This window comes from Grus americana, chromosome 5 (genome assembly GCF_028858705.1).
Source record: "Grus americana isolate bGruAme1 chromosome 5, bGruAme1.mat, whole genome shotgun sequence".
Taxonomy (NCBI): Eukaryota; Metazoa; Chordata; class Aves; order Gruiformes; family Gruidae; genus Grus; species Grus americana.
Window position 1 is genome coordinate 36,256,842 of NC_072856.1, and position 23,436 is coordinate 36,280,277.

A 23,436-nucleotide genomic window follows, 5' to 3' on the forward strand; every position below is an offset into this window, starting at 1 on the left:
CCCCAGCACAGCTTTAATCTATTTTTCATGTCAAGTAACTGTTGCATGGGGATCTGTTCTCCTGAGTAGTTAATTTCAGACATGTCACCAGCTGAGTTTTGCCTGTCTAGTGTGCCAAGTCGGCCACAGAGTTAATGTGAACTTTTTTGGGGAGTGTGGACACTTTAGTTTTTTCTGCACTCTGTTGTCGAGACCTAAAATACCTTCTTCTGTAACTCCTACTTTATTACTACTGCACTGCTAGGATCATCTGTCTTGTGCTTAAGAGGAACTGGGATAAAGTTAGGAGAGGGATTTGAGCTTGTAGAAAGAAAACCCTGAAAGCTGATCAGGCCCTTGCTCTTTTTATTTGAGAACAGGAAGTCAGATCACAAAGCTAAGAGGGAAATTTAGAGAAAGGGGGAAGGGAAGGGAAGAGAACATTCTTTGCATTGACACTGTCAGCTTAACTGGAGGAGCTGAGCGATGGTCACTACCTCTGCAGGGTCAGGCCTGTATTTTCCTGACTTTGCAAGTACGAAGGCCTGGGTCAGTGTTAGGTTGTAAGTGACATCATGTGTGGTTTCGTGGCTTTCCCAGCATTCAAATGAGACAGAAATGTAAGATAAGGCTTGAAATTCAGTTGGATGAGGTAGGGTCCAGTCTGTCTTCTTAAGGCATGCATATTTCCAACATCATCCAGGAATGCCTATACAGGGATGTTTGTGTCTTTACCTTCCCTATCTGTATGTAGTATGCACACTGGATAAATTTCTATGCCTTTTCTTCCCAGGACTGTCAGTTTATTAATAAAGTCTCGCATAGTGTTCCAAGAAAAGTTGTATGAAGGCTTAAGATAGCATCTTAAAGGTGCTGGATTCCTTGTTTAGGAAGACTGTGGAATGTAAATTGTCCCTGAAAAAAAACCCAAGTCTTACTGAAACACCAATGGTTGTTGCCCTTTCATGAACTGTATGGTCTCAAGTCAGATTTTGAGGTCGTTCCTATTATTTGCAGGCAAAAATATTTCAGCATGTACTTATCGATGTAATAATGTACCTACTTAGTATTCCATACAGAATTATGAACTTGTATACAAACAATGAACAGCCCTTAATATTATCTGTAAACGTACACATTCTTGAAATCTGAAAAGATTGAAATCTATATGATCAAAATACAATCTTAAAACTAGATACGTGCTTTATTTTGGTCTCACTTACTTTTATTATTAAAGACATTAATTTAGTCATGTATGCAATTTTAAAACAACCTAGTTGGAAATAATAGTGTAGAATGGATGCAAATTATTTGGCTGTGTTTTTTGGGGTTTTTGTTTTGTTTTTTTAATTGTGAAATACTCCACAGTAAAGTTGCACTGACATTTTGTTTACTTAATAGTGATTTTCAAAATGAAATTAATAAAGGTAGTCCGGTGTTTTCCAATGTGTGTAATGTTTGATTATAGTTATATTTTTCTCCTTTACTTTTGATGGACTCACGAATATGTGGTGCTAGATTACTGCATAATAATATTCCTTTTACATAGTTTGAGGGGTCTTTATGCTTGTGCTGAAATCATAATGTAAACATAAATCCCCAACAAAGAAATAAGACTTGTCGTAATCTTGACAGATCATTCAAGGAGCTCTATAACCGTGTGCTCTACAATCCACGTTTAGCAGAAAAAAAGAGTCAGTTACTGAGCAGTCTCTTTGGTGTACGTATTAAGTGGGAGGGTTATGTCTTTCAGCACCCTAGCTACAGGGAGTTAATTGTCCTTCAAATCTCCTCTCCTTTCCCATGCAGTGTAAAATTTACCACTGGATCTTCTTGTATTTACTTCACTATTGTGCTTTCTTTTAGGCAACCTGCCCAAGCATGCAGCACTGCCCCTGAATCGGCACTTGAGCTGAAGCAGATCAGTCATTGTCCCAGCCTCTCAAATCTTACCCAGGTCACTATGGTGCCGTTGGGGCACTTAGCCAAAGGGGCCACTTTGGAAGATCTTCTTGAAACCTGCATTCAGTCTTTTGGTGAGTGTCTGGAGGTTTTTAGGATCGTATTAATTTGTTTCTGTGCTGGCTATGTTTTGGTCACTTACTAGTGAACTACCGTGATTTATTAGTGGAGTTGAAAGGTGTAACTGCGAATTTTCTATACTGTAGGTGACTGCATATTTTTAGAGGTTTGTGGATCTGTTTATGCATATGTGTGTATTATATGCTAAGAGTTTAGTGTGACTACTGTTTTTTCAGAGAGAATAAGACAACCACCAATCATTTATATTTCTATGTGTGGTTTTTTGTTGTTCCTTCAAGTACCAAGTTGGTGAACTTTAGCAAGTAATCATTATATTTTGCATATTGCAGTAATATTCTCATAATATATGTCAACAACATGTTTATATTAAACATTTTGAAATGAGCAGGGCTGTTTTGAAACTAGGTGAAATAACATTGGGTTGCTTCTTGCATTATTGTTATAGATTTAAAGTTACTTCTCTACTAAAGAGAAAGAATCCAAACAAAAATCACAACTGTGTATCCTTTTAAGCCTATCAGTCATCCATTTGTTTTCTTACAATAAGAACTGTAATATATGGACAAACATGACTGTTGCCTGAGCCCTATATCCCTACTTTCCTTTTCCAACTTTTTCGTTAGTAAATGTGTTTATTTTTGTAGTATTAAAATACGTTAGTACTGAAGGCACTCACGAGCAAATTATTCAGAATAATTTTAAGTAGTGCGTCTGTTTGTTAATGCCATATCTTTCAGTGCTATGAGCTATTCCCAAAGCATATGTGGCAAAGTCTTAGTTGCAGGGTAGTCCTTAGGAAATAAATGTACTTGAACACCCGCTAAACTCTAAAATAAATAATCTATTTCGTTAAATAGTAACGCATAGTGCTGATCTAGTGATACAGCACATAAATACTGTATAATCAATAACTAATCTTTCACATTCATTGGAATTCTTTTTTTTTTTTACTTTTAAAGCCTTCTAATCAGCATGTGCAGAGAAATGCATGTCTGAGAAAAGTTAATGAAACATGTAATTGTCAGTAATGCTTTGTTTATTTTTGGCTTTTCTCCTCTATTTAATTACTGTAAAGAACATATCCACTGAACTGCTATAAAGCCCTAATTCCTAAATAATTGTTGGTTCATATTTTTCTCAGTTTTGGTTCACTGGTTGGATAAGACATCTAAAGCGTGTGTAAGGCCTGCATACAGTTTTAATATTGTGACTACTTGACCAATATTAACGTGTCCACATTTTTATGAAGAACAGGTATTATAAATGTAACATCATAAAAATTGGTAAAATTATTACCAGGATTGATTTAAGGTAGTGTAGGTGAAACCCTTGAATGGGAGATTATTGTTGGCTTAATTATTTTAATACTTTTAAAATACTCTATGTATATCAGCATACACATGCATATGTGTTCTTCAGATTCCTAGGTATCCATATATTATAAGGTCTGAAGCGACAAAGAAAAGCAAGTATACCTGTCTAGTTCAGCTATATATGCACGTTAATCTTTCTAAAGGGTTTCATGCTTAAGTTAGAAAATTTACCATAGCCCACTAAATAGGGTTTTCTTGAACCTTGACAAGTGGTACGTAGGTCTAGCAAAGTGAATTGTAGTGCATCTGCAAACATAACCTTATACTCACTAAGGACTGCTAGAATTACGGTGCATGCTGCAGAAGTTTATACTCGTCATTGGACAATTCATGCTAGTGTCTGTATTTGTACATCTTCTATGACATAATGCATATTCTTAAGCTATGTTGGAATTTCCCAGTGGGGTGTTTAAATAAATTGTGAAGTGCAACTGTTCCAACTATAGATAGCCTACATAACAAAGTTCCTTAAAGAAGGTTCTTGTAGCTACCAACAAAAACACTGTGCAAAATTCATTCACATCATTGTGCCAATAAAGGAAGAGATGGAAAAAACTTTAATCTGGGAGTTTGGGGAGGAATGACAGTAAGGAGAAAAATGGTGGTGGTGGGGAAAAGCATAGCTGCTGAATGATTACAAATAAACTGAGCGAGCAAGTTTCTTTCCGTGCATAGTACTAAAGTAAAGCTATTACCCTGTACTCTAGAGTTCTATTCAGACTGAGGTTATATCTTCAGTGTCTGATTTGCTGACCTAGACTATTTTGTATATTAGTCTTGTGATCTGAGCAAGTTTTATTTCAATATTAAAAATACAGAAATCTTCAAGACATAAGCACAGATTTCCATTTTATAGTTTAAGTTTACTTTCTGGAAAAAGCTCTTGATTCATTTGCTGTCTGTGGTTAAGGAGAACAATAGGCAGCAGATAGAGATGATGATGATGTGTCACATTTCAGAATATGTACTGCGTCATGTTAATATTATACTGCACTTCCTAATATTACATGTACAATTACAAATACAATTCCTATATAAAGTATGCAGCTGAATTTATGTTCCTGGACTCAATTGTACCAGTTTGGAAAAAGCAAATAATGTGTAAGAGAGGCTGCTGTCAACAATGGTTTGTAAGGGGAAGTTGGCAGACTTTTGCCATACATGCAGAGAATATCACAAGAAGGTCTAACCAAGAAGGTATTAAGAATTAATACACACTTACAGCTATGAAGAACACAACTATGTTATTTATCTTACAGTATGGATAAGGGGAAAAAATGAAAAAGGGGGATATGCTAAGTTGAAGTTTCAAGAGTTAGAAGGCTAAGCTTTGCCACAGTGTTGTAAATGGATTCCAGGATGTTTTGGAGAAAGACAAATCTTGTGCAGAGAGCCAAGTTAATCCAAAACCTATGATAAGGAGGCATGGAACAAAGACTGGATCTTGGAGTTAATGATATTGTCTGTGGGTCTACAACAGTGCTGGGTAGAAAATGGTGCTAGAATGTGGACAGAATGGTGTGAATTACAGTGATGGTGGTGTACCTGCTAATTCCGAAAGTAAAGTGTTAGGACGCCTTTTGTGTGTGTGTGTGTGGTGTTTGGTTTGGTTTGGTTTTTAGAAAATGACCAAAAGCTTATTCAGTGTAATTAACTTAAACATCTACTTTGGGATGATTAGTGTGTGTGCTCTATCACCTCTCAAGTTTGGTTGTCTTTAGCTTGAGCTGATGAATGATAGGCATGTGCTTTAGAGACAGAAACAGTGAGTGTCATGTGAAGTCATGTAGATGATCACTATATCTGAGACATCAGCATTACACCAGCATTTATTTAATAGCATGATGAGAAGGAGATGCTGAAAGTAGAGGTTTTTTCAAGTCCCATGAAAGGTTGCATCAGGGTGAGTAAGGTGAATCATCCTGCAAATGAATTGCCAAAAGTAAAGGCAACAGAAAAGCCAGGAGTTCAGGAAAAATAGCATGATGAGAGATGGAAGGCAGAAAGTGTCTTAGGAATGAATATTGGTCCTGAGCTTAGGAGAAGATTTGTAGAGAGTTGAAACCAGTCTCATCAGTTTAAAGAGAAGAGATTTGGTTATGTAGGACAGTAATTCAAAACATGTTCTACATGACTTGGATGATCTCTCAACATTCTAAATAGCTACAGGATGCCATTACTGCTATGATTTAGATTGACAAGAAGAGCGGTAGAGCACAAGTAAATGCATCATATGTGATTGCCCTAGAAAAGAAGGGAAAGCGTAGCATATAAGTGGAGCTGACAATAACTTTCAAAGATGAAAAACTGATCATGTGGGAAGAAAGAGAGGTCATAACAGGGAAGCAGAGGAAAAGAGAAATCAAAGAAGGAACGAGAGTGCATCGAGAGGAAGAGCAGGAGGTAGGGTAGCATGATTGAAAAGACTAGAAAATACAGAGGCTGTAGAAAGGTTAGACGCAGTGAAACCTCTCCATCAGAGAGGTTAATTCTAAACAGAAAGGTCATAAAGAGAAAATTAAAGGTAGATGTTTAATTGGCAACATGATGGCTGAAGTTGTGAGTTCAGGGAAGCAAAGAAATAATTAATAGATCTTGGCTTGGAATATGACAGCTTCAGGAGGGAGACAATTTATTCTGGAGGAAGTCTTCATTAGTAACTGTGATTCTGGAGTGGAATTATAAGTAGAACAGTGAGTTTAACCCCCTGCATCCATGTTTTTCCATTACGTAGTATATAAAATGCCAGGAAACGAATGTACTTTTGATTGGCAGACAGTTCTCTGAAAGTCAACATGGCTTTGTCTCCTGCTTTGTTGCTAAAGACACTTATTCTATCAGCTTTGTTGTTGAAACAAACAGAGTAGGGTCTCGTTTGCTGGTCCACGGCCATATTGACTATTTAATGCTGACAGTTCAGTAGAACACAGGAAACATACACTTAGTAGCACAGCCCTACTTTTTGCTAGTTCTTCTTATAGTAATCTTTGTGGGCCGCATAAATGCATGTTAACATATATTTAATCCAGAAAGTGTTACAAATCAGAAGGGAAAAATATATCAGTAGCGTTCACTTCACTGGATATCTTAACTTGTTAACTGTATATCTGCTAACTATAGAAATGAAATAATAATTGTTCATAACACTTTTCACCCTAGGCTATCCTCATGCTACTGTGAGCTTGATGTTCTGACTATGTGTTAGCAAGTCAATTTCTGTTCTAGCAGATATTTTTTTTCCTATTTGTATCTTCACTATATGTTTGTGCCTGTTAAGAGGTCCTTGTTCCTTTCCTTTGACTGTAAGTGTCTATCTTATAAATGTACCTTTTTTTAATCTTGAGTAAGGTTTAAGTGTGCTTTTTTTGTTTAAACAAATACACCTTTCAAATATTCGACAAATCAATGTTAAAATAGTTAAAGCTTATAGACCAGGTAGGGTCAGAGGGCCTTTTCCTTGCCCACACAAAACATTTGTTTAAATTGTTTTTAAAAGTGTTTAAAAACTCTGTTGCCATTGGGACAAAGTGTATCTTCAGCATAGTGTCAACTTGCTTTGTCTGCACTGAAGTCATGAAATGTTATTTAGAACTATGCAACAAACAGTTCCAAGAGTGCCCTTGAAAGTCATAATATATACAAACACTTGTGTCTTCCTGAAAACATCTGAGGGTCATTTAAGAGCTGAGAAATCCCTAAAACCTCAAAATGTTATGAAGGTATTTCTGTCCTTAACCTTTGAGTGCGAGATCTTACTCATTTGCCTCTTACATTCGAGTACTGGAAGCATGTTTAATGTAGCACACAGAAGACTGTGCTTATCCTACGATCCAGGCACTTCAGTTACAGCTAGACAAGATGAATTTGCTCAAAGGAAAAAAGAAATCATGAAACATCATCTTTAAATGCATGTCACCATGCAGTGTCCCTGTGTTTGGTTTCTGGAGAGAGATGTAAGTAAAGGGCTTTAGGAAAGCAACCAAAATACTTCCCAGAGCATGTAGCATAATTCTGTGTGGATGCTCAGCCACAATTAACTGTTTGCAGTGGAGTTAGTTGTTTATACTGCTACGTCAATATTCAGTATGAAAAAAAAAAAAGATTTAAACCCATGGCTACTACTTTTCAAAGAAGTTAAAAATCATAACCTCAAAGTTTAGCAATGTTCTTAACAGAATTTATGTGAACCTAGTGCAATTTGCAACTTCTGATGCTCATAATACTCGGGTGTAGCTAGGTCTAAAAGTAGGTTGTGATATAAATTCTTCTGCAGTGTCTGATCAGTGCTAAGCTAGCTTGTTGCCTCAATGTGTGATAAAGTGAGATGTTTATAAACAAACCTTAGAAATTCTGGAAACCACTTCCAGACTGATCTGAATGAAAGATGCCATGGAATTGTTTTGATAGAAATCTGGCAAAGGTGCTGGTTGCCTCTTAAGGATTAGCTGCCTAAAACTGTACAAGTTAATCATAGTTAACATTTTTGTAGAATAAAAAATGACTACATTAGCAGAGCTGTCTAGTTCTGTAAACTGGTAAGATTTTTATAGCTCACTTTTGTATCAATATCATGCAAAAATATATTGAGTCTTAGGAATTCTTTGAGAGCCAGGGAAGTATTGTATCCATTTGACAATGAAACAGGCAAGTTAGAGTTCACTCATTAGGAGCACTGTAGCCATCTCCTCTAAAATACAGAAAATTTGAAAGTTTTATCCAGTTTTTTTCCCCTTTCAGTATCTAGAAAAACTCACTGTACTCTTGACATAAGTACATTCTCCCAGTCTAGTTAGAACATACAATAACTAGTAAAACAATCACAGTTGAAGTACCGAGTTTATCCTTTTACCAAATTTACCATATACCAAATTCTAACATAGAATTCTGACGCGTCTTTCAAGGCATATGTGCACCCACAGAAGGTAACTGTGGTTATTTACTCTTTTCTGTTAGATTTGCCTGAACAGTCATTTGTTTTTATCTCATACTCCACAAACTTGCAGGGTTCTACCCTTCGCCCCTGAAGCCTAGGCTGAATGTTGAGGTCTCCAGTCCCCTCCAAAAGTAGTTAAAGTTTGCTCACGGTATTGTTCTGTGTTAAAATGTTGTTGACTGTTGTGTGTTAAGTAATCTGGGTGTGATTTGGTCAAATACAGTGCAGAAACTTTAGTATTGCTTGGCAATAGAAACTATGTTAATGATCAATTAATGACATTGTGGGAACAGAAGAGTCATTACTGCTCTGGAGAATGCATGACATTGTGGGAACAGAAGAGTAGTTACTGCTCTGGAGAATACTAAGTGCTGTTTAGCTAACTATTAAAGTTAATTGTGATTGTACAAAAACGAAAATAGATTTCTTTTTTAACCTGATGTCTGTGGAAAAAAATTTCCCAAAGAAAAGAAACTTTAGATATTTTTATATATATTTTAAAGTTCTATTTAGCTAATTTGACTTCAGTCTTTTCAATATAATTTTCCAAAGTCAAGAAATAAGTAATAAAAGAAAACTTGGACTTCTTGTTTATGAAGCAGCCTGCCATTTACTTGTATTTACCACAGGGATATGACAGAAAATTCCGTCTTCATACCTCTAAATATAACTTCAGAAAAAACAATATTTTTTTATTTAGCAATACAAAAAAGCTTAGATAGGAATGGAAAATAATTCATTCTCCTGAGAATGTTGCATAAATTTAATTCTTTCTTCTCCTCAATCTGTGTATGAAGCTGAAACAAGAAGTCAGTCACTTGTTCTTTAGGCTTCCCCATGCATTTTACTTTGTTATTTCTTTTGGTCTGTGTGTGCTTTAGTGTGAAGTCTTTTAGTGTTTTGCTGCGTATCGCCAAGTGTGAAGACATATTTTTTGCACTGCTTTTTTAAAAGTCTGGAAAAAAAAGCAGCTTCCCTTAGACTGTTACATAGTTCAGTAGATCTTTCTGTTATGCAGGACAGACTGGAGATTAAAAGCTAAGATAACTTTCTAAACATGATACCACTTTTTTCCCCCATTACTGAGGTACGAAGGTATAAGTGCAACAGCTGGCAAAAGGCAAAGAGAGTACCTGGGAGCTATTAAGATTACACTTGCATTGGAGATGACTTTAGGAATCCCCAAACACTGCAGTTTTAATACTCAAATGTATGTAGAGGTCATGGTAAGAAAAATTCAGTGCCTCATGCTACTTACGTTGTGATGAAAGATCATTTAGAGATATGCCACAATATTTTTCTTTGAAAATATGGAACTCTTCTGACAGAGAACAGAAGTGTGAGAGGGCAAGAGCTTCTTTTCTGTTTTAACCTTTCCATATTTTTGGAAAAAAATTCACCTTCAAAATATTCACTTTGGGTATGGGTGAGATCATCTTCTCCCTTCCTCCAGGAGAAGCAGTTATGTTTAATGTTGATCTCCAGTATGTAGTGTATACATTAAAAAAAAAACAAAACCCAAACTGGAATAACATAGAAAATTATCAGATACCTTTAGTAGTAATATTAAGAAATGCCCTGCAACAGTACTTACGAGGCATAAGACTCTTGTTCTGTGCTGGACCAACTGATACAATAGGCCCAATAAAGCTTACACTTGAACACATGGGAATGTTTCTTTGATGAAAATTTGGCATACTGCAGCTGGCTTGAATCAGCAATTGGGGAGCTTCTTCTGTATATAGATACTTGATAGTGCTACTTCATGATTAGGTATGTTTTAAGTTTGGACTGAAGCTGTGGGGATTTTTTTTTTTTTTTTGAAACTTTGGTTCTGTTGGTCCATGGTGAACAAGAGATGTGTCAGTCTAAGGATGAAGTTTAACCCTGACCATACAGCTGCTCACTTATGTTCCCCCTCAGTGGGATGGGGGAGAGAATTAGAAGGGTAGAAGTGAGGAAAAATCATGGGTTCAGATAAAGACAGTTCAATGTTTAAAAAAACCAAACCACCCAAAACACCAAGAAACAAACAAAAACAACTACCAAAAAATTCAAACAAAACCAAGAAAAACATGTGATGTGAAAACCCCTGATTGCTCATCACGAGCCAACCGAGGCCCAGCTAGTCCCAGACCAATGGCAGCCCCAGCAAGCTTCCACCCAGTTTTTATTGCTGAGCAGGACATGATATGGTATAGAATATATCTGGTCACTTGGGGTCAGCTGTCCTGGCTGTGTCCCCTCCCAGCCTCTTGCCCACCCCCAGCCTACTCACTGGTGAGGTGGTGTGAGAAGGTGTGCCCCGGCTGCTGGGTTAGAAGCTAGTTTGCCAGAGAGTCTGTAAACACCAATTCCAGAAATATATCAAGAGGTTAGAGCAACGACTAGGAAGCTGAGGTATGTAAGGGAGGGAAACTTGAAACAGTAAGTCAGAAATAATAGAGCAAGAATAGAGTTGGAGCATGCATCAGTAATGGAAATCAAGGCCAGGAACGGGGATCTAAGTGATAGTGAAGTGCAACATCTTCAGGTTCCCAAGAGTAAAGCAGCTTGGCGTCTGCTAGTCCATTACAGTTGGAACTTTTGGATGGGGCTGACTTCGTGCTTCCTCGGATCTGATTACTGGCCCCAGGATCAATCATGCAGTTAGAGAGAAGCTTATTATAAAACCCCACAGTTGTGTGGGATGAGTCAGTGCTAAGCATGCAGCTGGGTTCAGTGGTCATACAGTGATACCGGCCTCAGAAGTTTCTGATTCTGTTCTGGGAGTCTCATTTATCTTATCCATCAGTGCTCATGCCAGCACAGCTGTGTTGCCAGGCATTACACTTGAATTATTCAAGAGTTGCCTGCAGCTCAAAAGCTCATGTGGCTCCAATATCATGATTTAAAGCTTTGAAAAAATCTTGAACGCTCAAATGATGTTTCGTAGGCTTTGGAGAAAAAGACTATTTGATTAAAAAGTTATCATCTAAATTTGCTAAAATCAATATTTTAAACATGCTGTAGAACAATGTATGGGGGGGAGGTGTTAACTTGTTCTGTGTACTTGATCTGAATTTTCAAGGCTAATGGAATGCTTTCCACCCACATTTCATTTGGTTTCTCTCAAAGTACATTTTAATTTCTCAAAATCATCCCATTTCCCCTTGACAAGAGCTTTTATCTTCTTGTTTTTGTTTCAAAGAATTACCCTCCCAGAGCTCTCCCTGCAAGATGTAGCTTTCCAAAAGCTGTTTCTGAGAGAGGGTAATGGCTTTCCCTTGAGGTTTTTCTCCCCTAATGTTCCCTACCCTCACACAGAACAGTCTTATTATCCTTTTTGGATGCATATTAGACTCACTTGTGTCTTGGGTATATCTGCATTGTTAATGATTATTCAGAGAGTTTGAGGGGGAAGTAGACTTGGAGAAGCATGAAGTTTATAGGGTTTCTTCCAACATCTGTGTTTACTTGGCGTGTTTTGGGTTCTGTTGGTGCAGGATTGATCACAAAGTAGTATAATTCTTTCCTCTCTGGGAAATACTGATTTCTTTTCATTTTAATTTTGGAGGTTTTCCTCTTAAGACCAATTACTTGTGTAAATAAATTTATGTATGAGTCAATAGTTACAGGCATGTGTGGACAATAAGCCAATTAAAAAAAAAAAAAAGTTTTAACACAATTCCCTGAGTATTTTGGTGCTGTCTGTTAAAAATTATAGCATTCTTATTGCATGAGGGGGAACACCACCATCCTATATAGAATTAAATGTAAGCTGGAGAGCTCAAGACTCCACCTGCTTTCTGCTGGAGCTGAAATTAAAACAGTAATTCTTTTACCTAATTACTGCATCTTTGTAAGGACATTGTAATTAAGTTATGTTATTTCTGAAGGATATTAAGCACTTAAGATAATGATCTGAAATATAGAAAAATTCACTAAGGACATGTATGAAGTTCTACACTTAGGGTAATCAGTTGTAAAAACAGTGTGGTAAAGTCCTTGATATACAGCATTTATACAGAAAAGGATCTCAATTTGATGATGGATTTTAAAACTGAAAATGGTTTAATGAAACTGCAGAAACTCTAAGGAGATAAGTGTGTGCACAGAGGGATGTGTATGCTTATTTTAATTTTTTTATATATACATTATGTATATTTACATATTAAAATGTATATGTATAAAAATTATTCTGTACACGATATTAACAATAATATTCTAATTCTGATGCTAAGACCTCCTCTGGAGTACTATAGTCTGGTTTGCTTCATAAAGGTGCAAGCTGCAAAGGTTTCAGAAAAGGACATCAAAATTGACCAGAGTTTTAGAAAACCTGGCTTCTGAGGAAAAAAAAAATGACAAATTTGGTGTTTCCTACCTCAGAAAAGACTTAAGGGAAGCAATCCTTAAATAGAGAAAATATATTGATACGGGAAAGGGAGTGTTTTCTCTGTCTGCTGGGATTCAGGCATAATGGGTTTCACCTGCCCAGGTTGCCTGAAACCTTTGATTAGACAGTAAGAGGAACTCTCCAATGATGGAAATGATCAAGTGCTAGAATAAGTCACCTACAGAGGCTGCGAAATCCTCATCATTGTAGAATTTTAACAACAAATTAAACTAGTTCTGAAGCATACTGGCTTTGAGAAAGCTGATTCCACATTGGAGTGGGGGAATAGAGTATATTAGCTCCTAGCTCTGATTTTGGCCATCAACTGAACTTTCAGCTGTCATTAAAAAATAAAAGCTATTTTCAACTCAACAGGTAAGCACCCTAGTTTAGGTTGAATCTGCTTGCTGACTGTCAATGATGATATCATAACTGATGAACAGAATGGAGGCTCCTTATGAATCTGATTCTGACCAAATGTGATCAATTTAATGAAGAGAGTTAAATGACCACCTGTTTTACAGGGTACCAAATTCCAACATGGCAATAATAAGCCTGTAGTAAAAAGACTGCTATGTATTGCATTAAGTTTTAAGCTGAAGGGGAACAGAGTGTTTCCTGTTTGTGAAGGGAAGTTCCAGGAAGTATCCATGAAATACTCATGAAATATTTAATTCAATTTCAGTTGCTTCTAGCCATTCTGTTATTTTGTAGTATTGCACCGCGCATGTGGGGCAGACATTGACTTCTGACTGTTTCAGTTCAGTCACTAAACCCTAGTGTATACTCCCACATGTACCTCAGTTCACCTAGTTTTCAAATCACATGTGCATTAATAATCTTTGTTGACATTTATAGCACCATCCCCACACCATCTTCTTTAAGAAAAAAAAAAACCAACACTGCAGAAATCTTGAAGAATTCTATGTAGCACATCAGTATAGCAACCCCTGACTTCCAGCTTTGCACTTAATAAGACCACCTGGCAATTGCTTGATGCTTTCTTGCATTGTATTGCTTTTGGTGCTACTTTTTGATAACCACTGGAACACTTACGGGAGTTTATAAGAAGTTAATCATGTCCTTATAACTTAGTCACTGATCACATGATGTCAGTGCTCTGTGATTCACTTCTGATTCATTTCAAATTGTAAATTAGGTGATAGAGTTGGAACCTGCTTATGAAATAAAGACAATGCTTATGAAATAAAGGCCTCTTAGACCTAGAAAAGCTAACTTTTCTTTCTTGCAAAATTCAGTTCAGTTAAGACACCCTTGGCATTCTTCCTGTTGCCTTATCATTGCACTCACGAGTGGGAAGGTCTCAGTACAACGATCTTGTGTATTGAACATACGCTTTCTGTTAAGTATATTTACCAGAGGCTTGGTGGCCGTCAGGCCCTGGTGAAAAGCAGGCCACGTGCTCTTAAAGCCTTGCGTATTGGCTTTTGAATACTTTGATACTTTCAGCTATTCTAGGAACAAATGATACTTCAGTTATTTCTAAGGCATGGATTACAGGGAGCCACCAATTGGATCATGCAATAGAGTGACTGATGGCCCTAGATTAGGATGTCCTCACCCTTGTGTGTTCTGAGTCTCACGTATGCAATGGAACTTTTGTAATTGTAGTTTTTGATGGCTTTGTGTTACTACATAGGTAATAAAATACTTAGCCCTAAATGTCTTTGTGCTTTCACTCATGTAGTTAAATACTGGAAAAGTGTATTCAACTCCTGCTTCCTTGTTTGTTTCAGAGAATATTTATTAAAACATCTTAGTACAATAAGGGCAGTTACAGGAGGAAAAGCATGTAAGGATGCATTATTTGTATTTTGCTGCAGTGAAACAAAGTTAAGGCTTATGCAGTATTTTGCAGCTTTCTTTAAGGTAAATTGACTAACTGAAATACACCCATTCCACTTTACTTAGTATTCACTTAGTGGGTTTTGCTCAGCAGGGTGTGTGGTTAGAAACAGGTATACAAACGGAAATGAAAATGAGTCTTAAAGTTTTAAAACAAACTGCTGGAGGTTCAAGAGAATACTGCAGAGGCATTCAGAGAGACACTCTTGCAGCACAGTCAGGCAAGCCCTCTTACTGGCTCCACCATTTGCACAAAGATAGTTTACCATAACTTCTGTCATTTCCTTACACACAGCTATGTTTGGCAGGTTAGCTCTCCAAAAAGAAGTGGCCTAGTGGTCAGAGACACGAAACACCCAATGATAGTTCTGAAACCAAAACTGAGCTGGAGTCTCTTCTCATCTAAGGCCCATTTTTACTGGTTTAACTCCATGGATTTTTTTGAATTATGAATTTGTGAAATACAAATGGAAGAAGAATCAGACTCAAGATTTTTCTTTTTAGTAACGTTTGCTGTATTATGTATACGCACTTGCAAAGTGCTTCCTTTTAAAACCAGGCAGGAAGATAGTATTAAATATTTGATACTGCATGTGTTTGTAAAATCGTGTGCTGCTACAATTCCATGCAGGCTTGCTGTTCTGTGCTGAACTGTACTGGGGACCTTAAGATTTTTTGTTGCAGAGTGTTTATTTTGAGTTTTAAACCACCACTAATACGATGTTTTTTCTTTGTGGAAATGAGCCTTTTAGTTGGGCAAGAGAATGGATAGCACAAAACTTAGTGCTGCTTTAATGTGTGCAAAATAATTGCATGTCGTCGTAATGAAGTCTGTTGTGAGATAATTAGGCCTGGATATTGTCAAGCATAAATGCACTTTTATTATGCAAGAAAATACCATAAATGTATTGACCTAATCACTAATAATAAGCAGAACATACTGTTTTTCTCTGCATCTTTGTAAAATGGAAAGAGACCTTGTAGAGGACAGAAATTCAATCTGGAACCTGGTGCCAAGTGGTACCTGTGTTACATCATGGCAGAGGATTTTGGAATATGCTAGGAGAGAGGAGAAACTGCTAGGAGAGTGAGTTATTTGCTGTCGTTGTCAGCTGGAGATGATCTATACTGAGCACTTCTGAAAAGCTAGTGATTTAATTACAGCTGTCTATACTTAATAGTATGTGTGCACATAACCATTTGGCTTCCAAGTTAAGCATGTATTGAACTGCTTTTCTGATTAAACAAAAGCTGTTGAATGGAGGCTCTGGCAGAACACCAAGTTTTGTAAAATGGATGAAAATTGATACAGGCCTCTGTGTGCAAGGCCTAAAATAATTCTACTCTTCCTGAAGACACTGGAAGAGTAAAAAACGCCAAATACTAAAGGCCTGAGTTAGTATTGATTCCTGGTGTCCCAGCCTTCCTCTGCAAATTTCCCACTTCTCTGGCTGAATACTTTGCTGTTTTGCCCTCAGTGCGCCTGCTGTAATACATAGGCAGTTTGTATACTAGAAAGTTGCTTTAGGTAATGAATGAAATTATGTAAGAACGTGAACAAGGAATGCATAAACTTTGGTTCATGCTATAAAACTGAGAACTTGTAGTATGAGTCAAAAGGAAGCTCAAGAACTTTTGGTTACTTGGGGTCTACTGCTCTCATCTAAGGGGCTGTAGAACAGACAGACTTTCCTCTTGCCCCTATCACTATAGGTAGAACTGGTCCTTACAATTTAAGTGTAACTACAGAAGGTAGATTCAGAAAATGGTCTCTAATGTTCAGTGTTGAAGATCACCTGATGCATAAGTTCTCGTTCTGGGCCTGATAGTGCTGAGTGGGCTGCTGCATGTTCACATAGGCTCTCCCAGAATTTGCCAGTCAGGATTTTTCTGCTTGTCTTGCCTGAGAGGCTGGCTGTAGTAAGGTATTTCAAGACTGTTTATTGTATTGAGTTTCCTCCAGACTAACTATGCTTTTGCTAGAAGAATGAAGTTACTCACACCAGGTATATGATACCCAGCATGTTCTCTGCTTTCAGGGCTTCAAAGAGTCAGCTAAAACAATAACTTCACTTGTAAACTACAGTTCTAGGCCATTCTGAGTCACCTTCCTGCTAAACTGCATCTACTCTGCATGAAATAGAGTCAGCCTGTCTGCCAGCTTAAACTAAATTTGATGGAAAGATAGGAATCTCAAAGAATTGCTTATGTAGAAGAGGTATCCAGAGCAGTGCTCACACTTGTGTAGGGGCAGCTGTGTGAGCCCAGCATTGGTTTGATTTGATTTGCTGTCTGGCCAGTGAGCCTGGATTCAACCACAGCATGTATTGCTTTTGTGTAGCTGACAGCTTTAAGCACGAGCAAGGAGTTATGGCATTGTTGTGGGGAAGAGAAGGAAGAAACTTTCAGGGATAGTGATAAAGGGCATGAATAGGACTATTGTGGAGTGAAGAACAGAGGAGACACATCTAGAGGAAATCAGGCTTTATTAATTCTACCAAAGATCCAATGTATTGTTCAAAAGAAAAAGCCTGGGCTCTGGGGTTCTCTCTTCACATTTGGTGCCTTCCTGTAGAAGGACATGGAAACTCTTGCTCAATAACAAACATAGATTATAGAGTTTTGCAAGTGGGCTAAGTTTAATGTTCCTTTTTGGTGTTGTGTCATTTAATTTTATTTTTTTTCCCTCTAGTAATAGATGCCATTTCATATGCTGCAAATCTACTGTTTTACCTACGTCTTCCATTTTGCCTTACTGTGCATTGCTTCTTTATATTGTTCCTGTTATTGCTGTTTTAAGTGATAACTACATTTATCCTCATAGAGGACAATGTATTTAAAATTATTCAAAAAGGTAAATTTTCTGTTGTGTTGAAAGGGTCTCTAATTCAAATTCAAGCTGCTTAGCTTCTCTCACAGCAGGCTGTAGAAAAACATCATCTGTTAATATTTACAAACACTACTGTGTTTGTTACAGAAATGGAAACTTTTTTAAACATTCTGCTACATTTGATGTCCTTGATCTTTTCCAAATATCAAAAAAACCCCCACAAGGCCCAGGAGATAGATGTGGTCTAAAAAACTTCTTCAAGTAAAATCCTTGTAATGGATAGTTCAAGGAAATGTATTAGGACATTTAGGTCCACCACCGGGAGTATGCATAGGTTAACCTCTGGGCTTCTGTGTATGTTATATCTCGTTCCATGCACATCTGGGTGTAGATCCTAACCGGTGCATGTACCTTAGTGTTACGTATGTCAGCTGTACAAAAAGCCTCATAAACGCTTAAGAATATCGCCATTCTGTTTGCTAAGTTCAGCCATGCCACTCACTGCTTGGTATGGATCAGTAACTCAATTCTTTTGCTCTGCAATTCATTAATTTGTTTCAAAGGTTATACTCAACTGCCTAAAGCTAAGCATTTAAGTGCATTGCTGGGCTGAAATCATTATGTATAATTATCTGGATATTTTGAGTACTTTTGAGACACAGCTGCTTTTTTGCTTGCCTTTTTGTTGTTTGTTTGTTTGTTTTGGTAAAGGTCTTCCAAATCCTGGTAAATATAGTTGTTATATAGCACTTACCAGAAAAATTAGGCACTTCTTAAGTTAGTACATTACTGCTGTCTTTGAAATACTGTAGGTGAACAGGCCTGATTAGAATTAGTATTCTGAAAGAGCAAGTTGTTTACTAAGGTGTACCAAGATTTCAATATGAATACTCATTTTTTTTTTTTTTTCCCAGATTTAGAAGGAAATGCCTATCAAAACAACCAGCTACTAAAAATAATTCTGGCCATGCATCAGTTTTTCATCTCCTCTGCGGACATGCTCCAGAAACTTGTTGATCTATATCCTTTGTAATATTCACCTGCTGTTAAGGTAGTATTAGATAACTTGGCAACTTTGAAATGGTAAGTAGAAGATATTTAATCTATAGGTGTATTACTGTTCCACTAATTAAACAATATACTTGTTCTTTACAGTTCTTGGTTGTATAGTGTGGTTTTGTTTGGTTTAGGGTTGGGACTGTTTGTTTATATGTTTGGTTTAGCTTATCATCCACAGAGAAAAAGATGTAACTCCAGTGCAGATTAAGTAGGATAAATCACCCTCCACTGGCTGTGGAGGGAATATCTAGCAGGTGTTAGATTAATGTAGGCATCTCAGTTAGGTACTGTGAACCTGGGCCTAAGTTTCAGATCTCTTTCTCTCTCTGTCCTCCATACAAGTCAAAGAGCAAAGAACAAAAGTGTAATTTTTTAAAATATTTTATCATTTGGAGATGAAAAATTTCAACAAATATTATTTCTCACTCACACGCAAAATTACGATGCACTGAAATAAATCATAAACTTTTCCTTCCTATTTGTTCCCACTTTTCCTGGACTCATACACATGTGTTTCTGGCTCATTAGATTTTTCACAGTGAAGCTACTAGATCATATTGGCATAGTAGCCTTTCTTAGGAATTTTTAATTGTGGAATATATTGCCTGACTTCTTAGCTTTACAGAATGTTTGCTCCTAATGAAATGAGCACAGTACAGGAAGCAAACTTGACATGCTAAGACTCTCCAGCCAATTTTGGTACAATTTAATTTAGCTAATCCTCTATTCCCCCAAACTCTGTATCTTACTGGCTTGTAAAAGCAGCATCATTTACAACAGAGCTTTACTGTAGTCATGGATTTTGACTGTCCTGCTGCGTCTCTAACCAAAAGTGTTAGATCAAGTGTGCTAAGCTACAACTGTGGTGTAGCATTGCGTTTAACTTAGGCTCATGCACTCTTTGAAATGGAAGAAGGTAACTGCTTGCATGTTTCTGAGAAGTAACGTTTTCTACAGTCAGAGAAATGATTCAAACTTTTATCAGACTTGCATATTTTGCAAGCTTGATTTTTGGCTCTGTGTATAGACATTGACTCTCTGAAGACATTGAAAGGTAAAGACAGTTTTAAATGGATCAGATAGTCTAGGCTCTTGTGTTTTGAAAAACCTTGCAAATGTCCCATTTGACCATTTTCCATCCCCTAAATTCTGTGAGTGATTTTAGATGTTATGGATGGTTTGTATTTGGTATTACTGTTTCAAATGTTAGAGAGATGTGCAAGTGCATGAGTTTTATTACAAATTGTGAGGCATGGTGCAAAGAAACACATGTAGAAAGCAGAATCATTTCACTACTTAACATTACTCAGTACTTGGGTGGCTACATCAGTATTACTCATAGTAGTCATATTTACAATAAACTTTTGCTAATGATCTTGGGATATACTTTGTATACACTTGTGTAAAACTCTAATTTGATATTATATGCCATCAGCATATTATGTGCAATCAGAATGATTCCTATTGCTTACAGGTAGGGAAGTATCAAGCTTGTTACATTTCATATCATATGTGAATGGATGTGGTTTTCCTTAACAGTTTTCTACGTATCTTAATGCTTTAGAAAATAAATCTTCCATGCTGTGTGTAAAGATATGCTATTTTGTGAGGTAAGAATATTCTTGTTTGGTGGCTATTTGTCCGTGGCTGTCCACGTGCCATACATACAAATGCTTTTGCATATCTTAAGCTGACATTAAAAAAAGAAACAGCTATACTGCTTCAGCTTTTCAAAGTTCACTTTAGTGGCTTTACACAAAAAGGCGCAACCTGCTTTGTGCAGATTCATTGAAGTCAGTGCATGAATTGTTGGGTCATAGTTTTGAACTGTGTCTGTATCTTAAACATCAGTGAAAATTGACAATGCTTAGGAATCGGTAGCATTGCGTCTAATATTATTGTATAGGTCTATTAAAAAAAAATGAAGTGAGATATTGCAGCTATTTTTATATTAAGCAAAACTATTGTATTTAGTAGGTAATTCTCCTTAGTAGTTCTACTTAGTCACTTGCAATGATCCTGGATCACTTTTTTTTTTTTTTTAAATTAAGTATGGTAAAGTTCGATATCTTAGTTTAGAGAAAACAGAAGAGAGGAAAAAAGATGCAACTCTGATAGTAGATTAGCATAGGATATCTCTTTCTTACACAAAATGAGAAACAAGTAGTAACAGTTAGGAAAGTAAAATTTGTTTTAAATGGTGATGATTTTATTATCTCAAGGCCGATTATTGGTTAAGTCAGAATGCTTTGGTATTGTACGTTATCTGGGAACATTTTTGCTTCTAGGCAAATTCATACATGCATCCATGAGAACATGCATTTCTGTTTTTCCAACAAGCACAGATTTTTACATGCATGGGTGTACTGGGACTGCTGGGATTGAGTTAACTTTCTTCATAGCAGCCCCTATGATGCTGTGCTTTGCATCTATGAGTAAAACACACCAACGTTTTAGCTGTTGCTGAACAGTGACTGCACAGTGTCAAGACTTTCCGTTTCTCACTCTGCCTCCCCAGAGTGTAGGCTGGGGGTGAGCTTGAGGTTGGGAGGGGACACAGCTGAGACAACTGATCTGGATTGACCAGAGGGCTGTTCCATGCCATACAGCGTCATGCTCAGCAATAAAACCTCGGAGGGTAGTCATTCCAGAGTAGTTATTGCTTGGATACTGGCTGGGCATCTTGTGGGAGATGGTGAGTGATTGCCTTTGCATCATTTTTTTGGTTGGTTGATTGGTTGGCTTTTTTTCTTTCATTCAGTTATTAAACTGTCTTTACCTTGACCCACACGTTTTTCTCGCTTTTGCCCTTCCTGTTCTCTCCCCCATTCTGCTGCGGGGGGAGAGGAGTGAGTGAGCACCTGGGTGGGTACTTCATTGCTGGCCAGGGTCAACCCACTGCAATGGGTGACAAGTTACATATAGGAATTGAAATATAAAATATCTGACTGAAACAATTTGAATGCCAAACATAGAGAAGCATAGTTCTCTGAAAATATTTTGTGCGTGTGAGATTGAATCACCTGTAACTATTAAATAGATTTAATTAGTAAATTTTTCTTCAGTTAATAGATAAAATTCTGACTAGCACAGTGCATTTTTTTATGTCCGAACCAAATAATTTCAAGTTTTAAAGCCATATATACAGTTATCTAGAAGTTCATGAAGAAAAAATGAACATGCATATTATCTAGCTTTAATGTGAAACTAGAAATTTTAATATTGAATTTACTGCAAACATATATTTAGTATAGTTCTATGTAGCATTAAGCCAGGTAGTTTCTAATTTGTTTTTAATCTTGAAATTTTGATTTTTGATAAAGTCAAGGTATCCTAGCAAAAGCATTTAAAATCTTGATCAACGTCAGGGGATAGATCTTGAAGAAATACAACTCATTAACAGGACCAACTATCTAAATTTCAGCCTTCCTGATGTTAGAGCAAAACCTTTATTTTTGTGTTTCTGTATTTTCCATGTGCAATAGGTATTGGATTACAGAGTTCTGGGTTATGTTCAAAATGGACTCTCAACTCTCCACAACTATGGAGGAATTTCAAGAACTGGTTAAAGCTAATGGTGAGGAGTTACACTGTCGTCTAATTGACACAACTCAAATGTGAGTGCCAAAGTCTCAATATGCTTGAAAAACAAACTTTTGCTCTGAATTTCCTTTATTCAAATACAATGTCTCTCCAATATAGCAGGGTAATGGTCGTATAGTGTGTTAATTTTAATAATTCATATGTTATCTAACCTTAGAAGAGTTTATATGTCATTATAGATGAAATATATATTACGTAGAGGAACAGAATGCCTTTCAAGAGTGGCTTAGGTGGAATTTAACTGCTGTGTAGACTTTGTGCTGATTCTCTATGCTAGATAAATTTTACTCTATCCAAGGAACTCAGAAAAATTTTAGATGCCTAATGATTTTGAAAGATCACTTGAATTCAGTGAGAATGGAGAATATGTTTTTATTGGGTAACAGATGAGGGCAAAAAAAAAGTGTTTATATTTTTAACACCAAGGATAAGTGAGAAGATATAGTTTATTACATTGTCAAACTCAAGATACTATTTTATGTGATTTTAGTTATAAAATTACTTGCCCTGTCAAGAATAATCCTACAGCTATACATCACATAGCTCTTTCTTGGGAAGAGAACCTTCCTTATAGGAGAGTAAGGTAGTTCTGTGGAACTGTATAACAGTGTCAATTCATATTGTGGTTGGAAATGCACAGGCAAAAGCAAAGCAGAATTTGGCGTACATTTTATATCTGATTAGTAAAGAGGATATTTAGTTTTTCAAATCCAATTAAATTTCGTTCCTCCATGGACCAGTAGCATAGGAGGACAGTTCATACTCAGAGGCTGGTCAAGGAAATCTGTAAGAATTATTAAATGGAGGAGCACTGGATGTGTTCAATGAAGTTACGGACAGCATTTCTGGAAGTGCAATATATAATCTCATGCTGTTTAGTAATATAGTTGCATTGTACTTATGTGCTACATCAATATAATGAAGACTAACAATAATGTTTTGTCATATAATCTCTAATGCATGAAAAGAGCTTGCTCTTTAGAAATTCAAATAATGCACTTTTTATTGCACTAAGGCATATAAACAATGTTACTTTTGTATTAAGGAGAGAGGAAAAGTTTGCTTTTCAGACAATAACTCAAGAGTAATTCTGTTTTAAAATTTGTCTAAAAGAAATTCTAGGGATTGGTCTAGAAAGCTGACACAACGTGTAAAGGCCAACACCAGTAAGAAACGGAAAGTCTCGCTTCTTTTTGATCACCTTGAGCCAGAGGAGCTGTCAGACCACCTTACCTATCTTGAATTTAAGTCTTTCAGAAGAATATCAGTAAGTGATTTTATTTATTTATTTATTTATTTAAAACAAAGATGGGAAGGACATAGAAAAGATGGGAGAGGGGTAGTATTACAAGATTAACCCTGCAGTGCAAGC

The 23,436-nt window shown here is 36.7% G+C and overlaps 1 protein-coding gene across 4 annotated transcripts in view; it reads left to right on the top strand.

The window, feature by feature from the left end:
• The window catches only part of RASGRP1 (RAS guanyl releasing protein 1), a 52,943-nt gene that overhangs the window by 8,448 nt on the left and 21,059 nt on the right, over positions 1-23,436 (top strand). For all 4 annotated transcript variants that reach the window (XR_008577232.1, XM_054826155.1, XM_054826153.1 and 1 more), the window contains 5 exons: positions 1,846-2,015; positions 18,317-18,422; positions 20,009-20,071; positions 21,947-22,078; positions 23,178-23,331. Coding sequence is in view for 3 of the 4 variants with exons in the window: in XM_054826153.1 (XP_054682128.1) it covers positions 1,846-2,015; positions 18,317-18,422; positions 20,009-20,071; positions 21,947-22,078; positions 23,178-23,331 (625 nt within the window). In the remaining variant the exon portion in view is untranslated. The remainder of the gene's footprint in view (positions 1-1,845; positions 2,016-18,316; positions 18,423-20,008; positions 20,072-21,946; positions 22,079-23,177; positions 23,332-23,436) is intronic.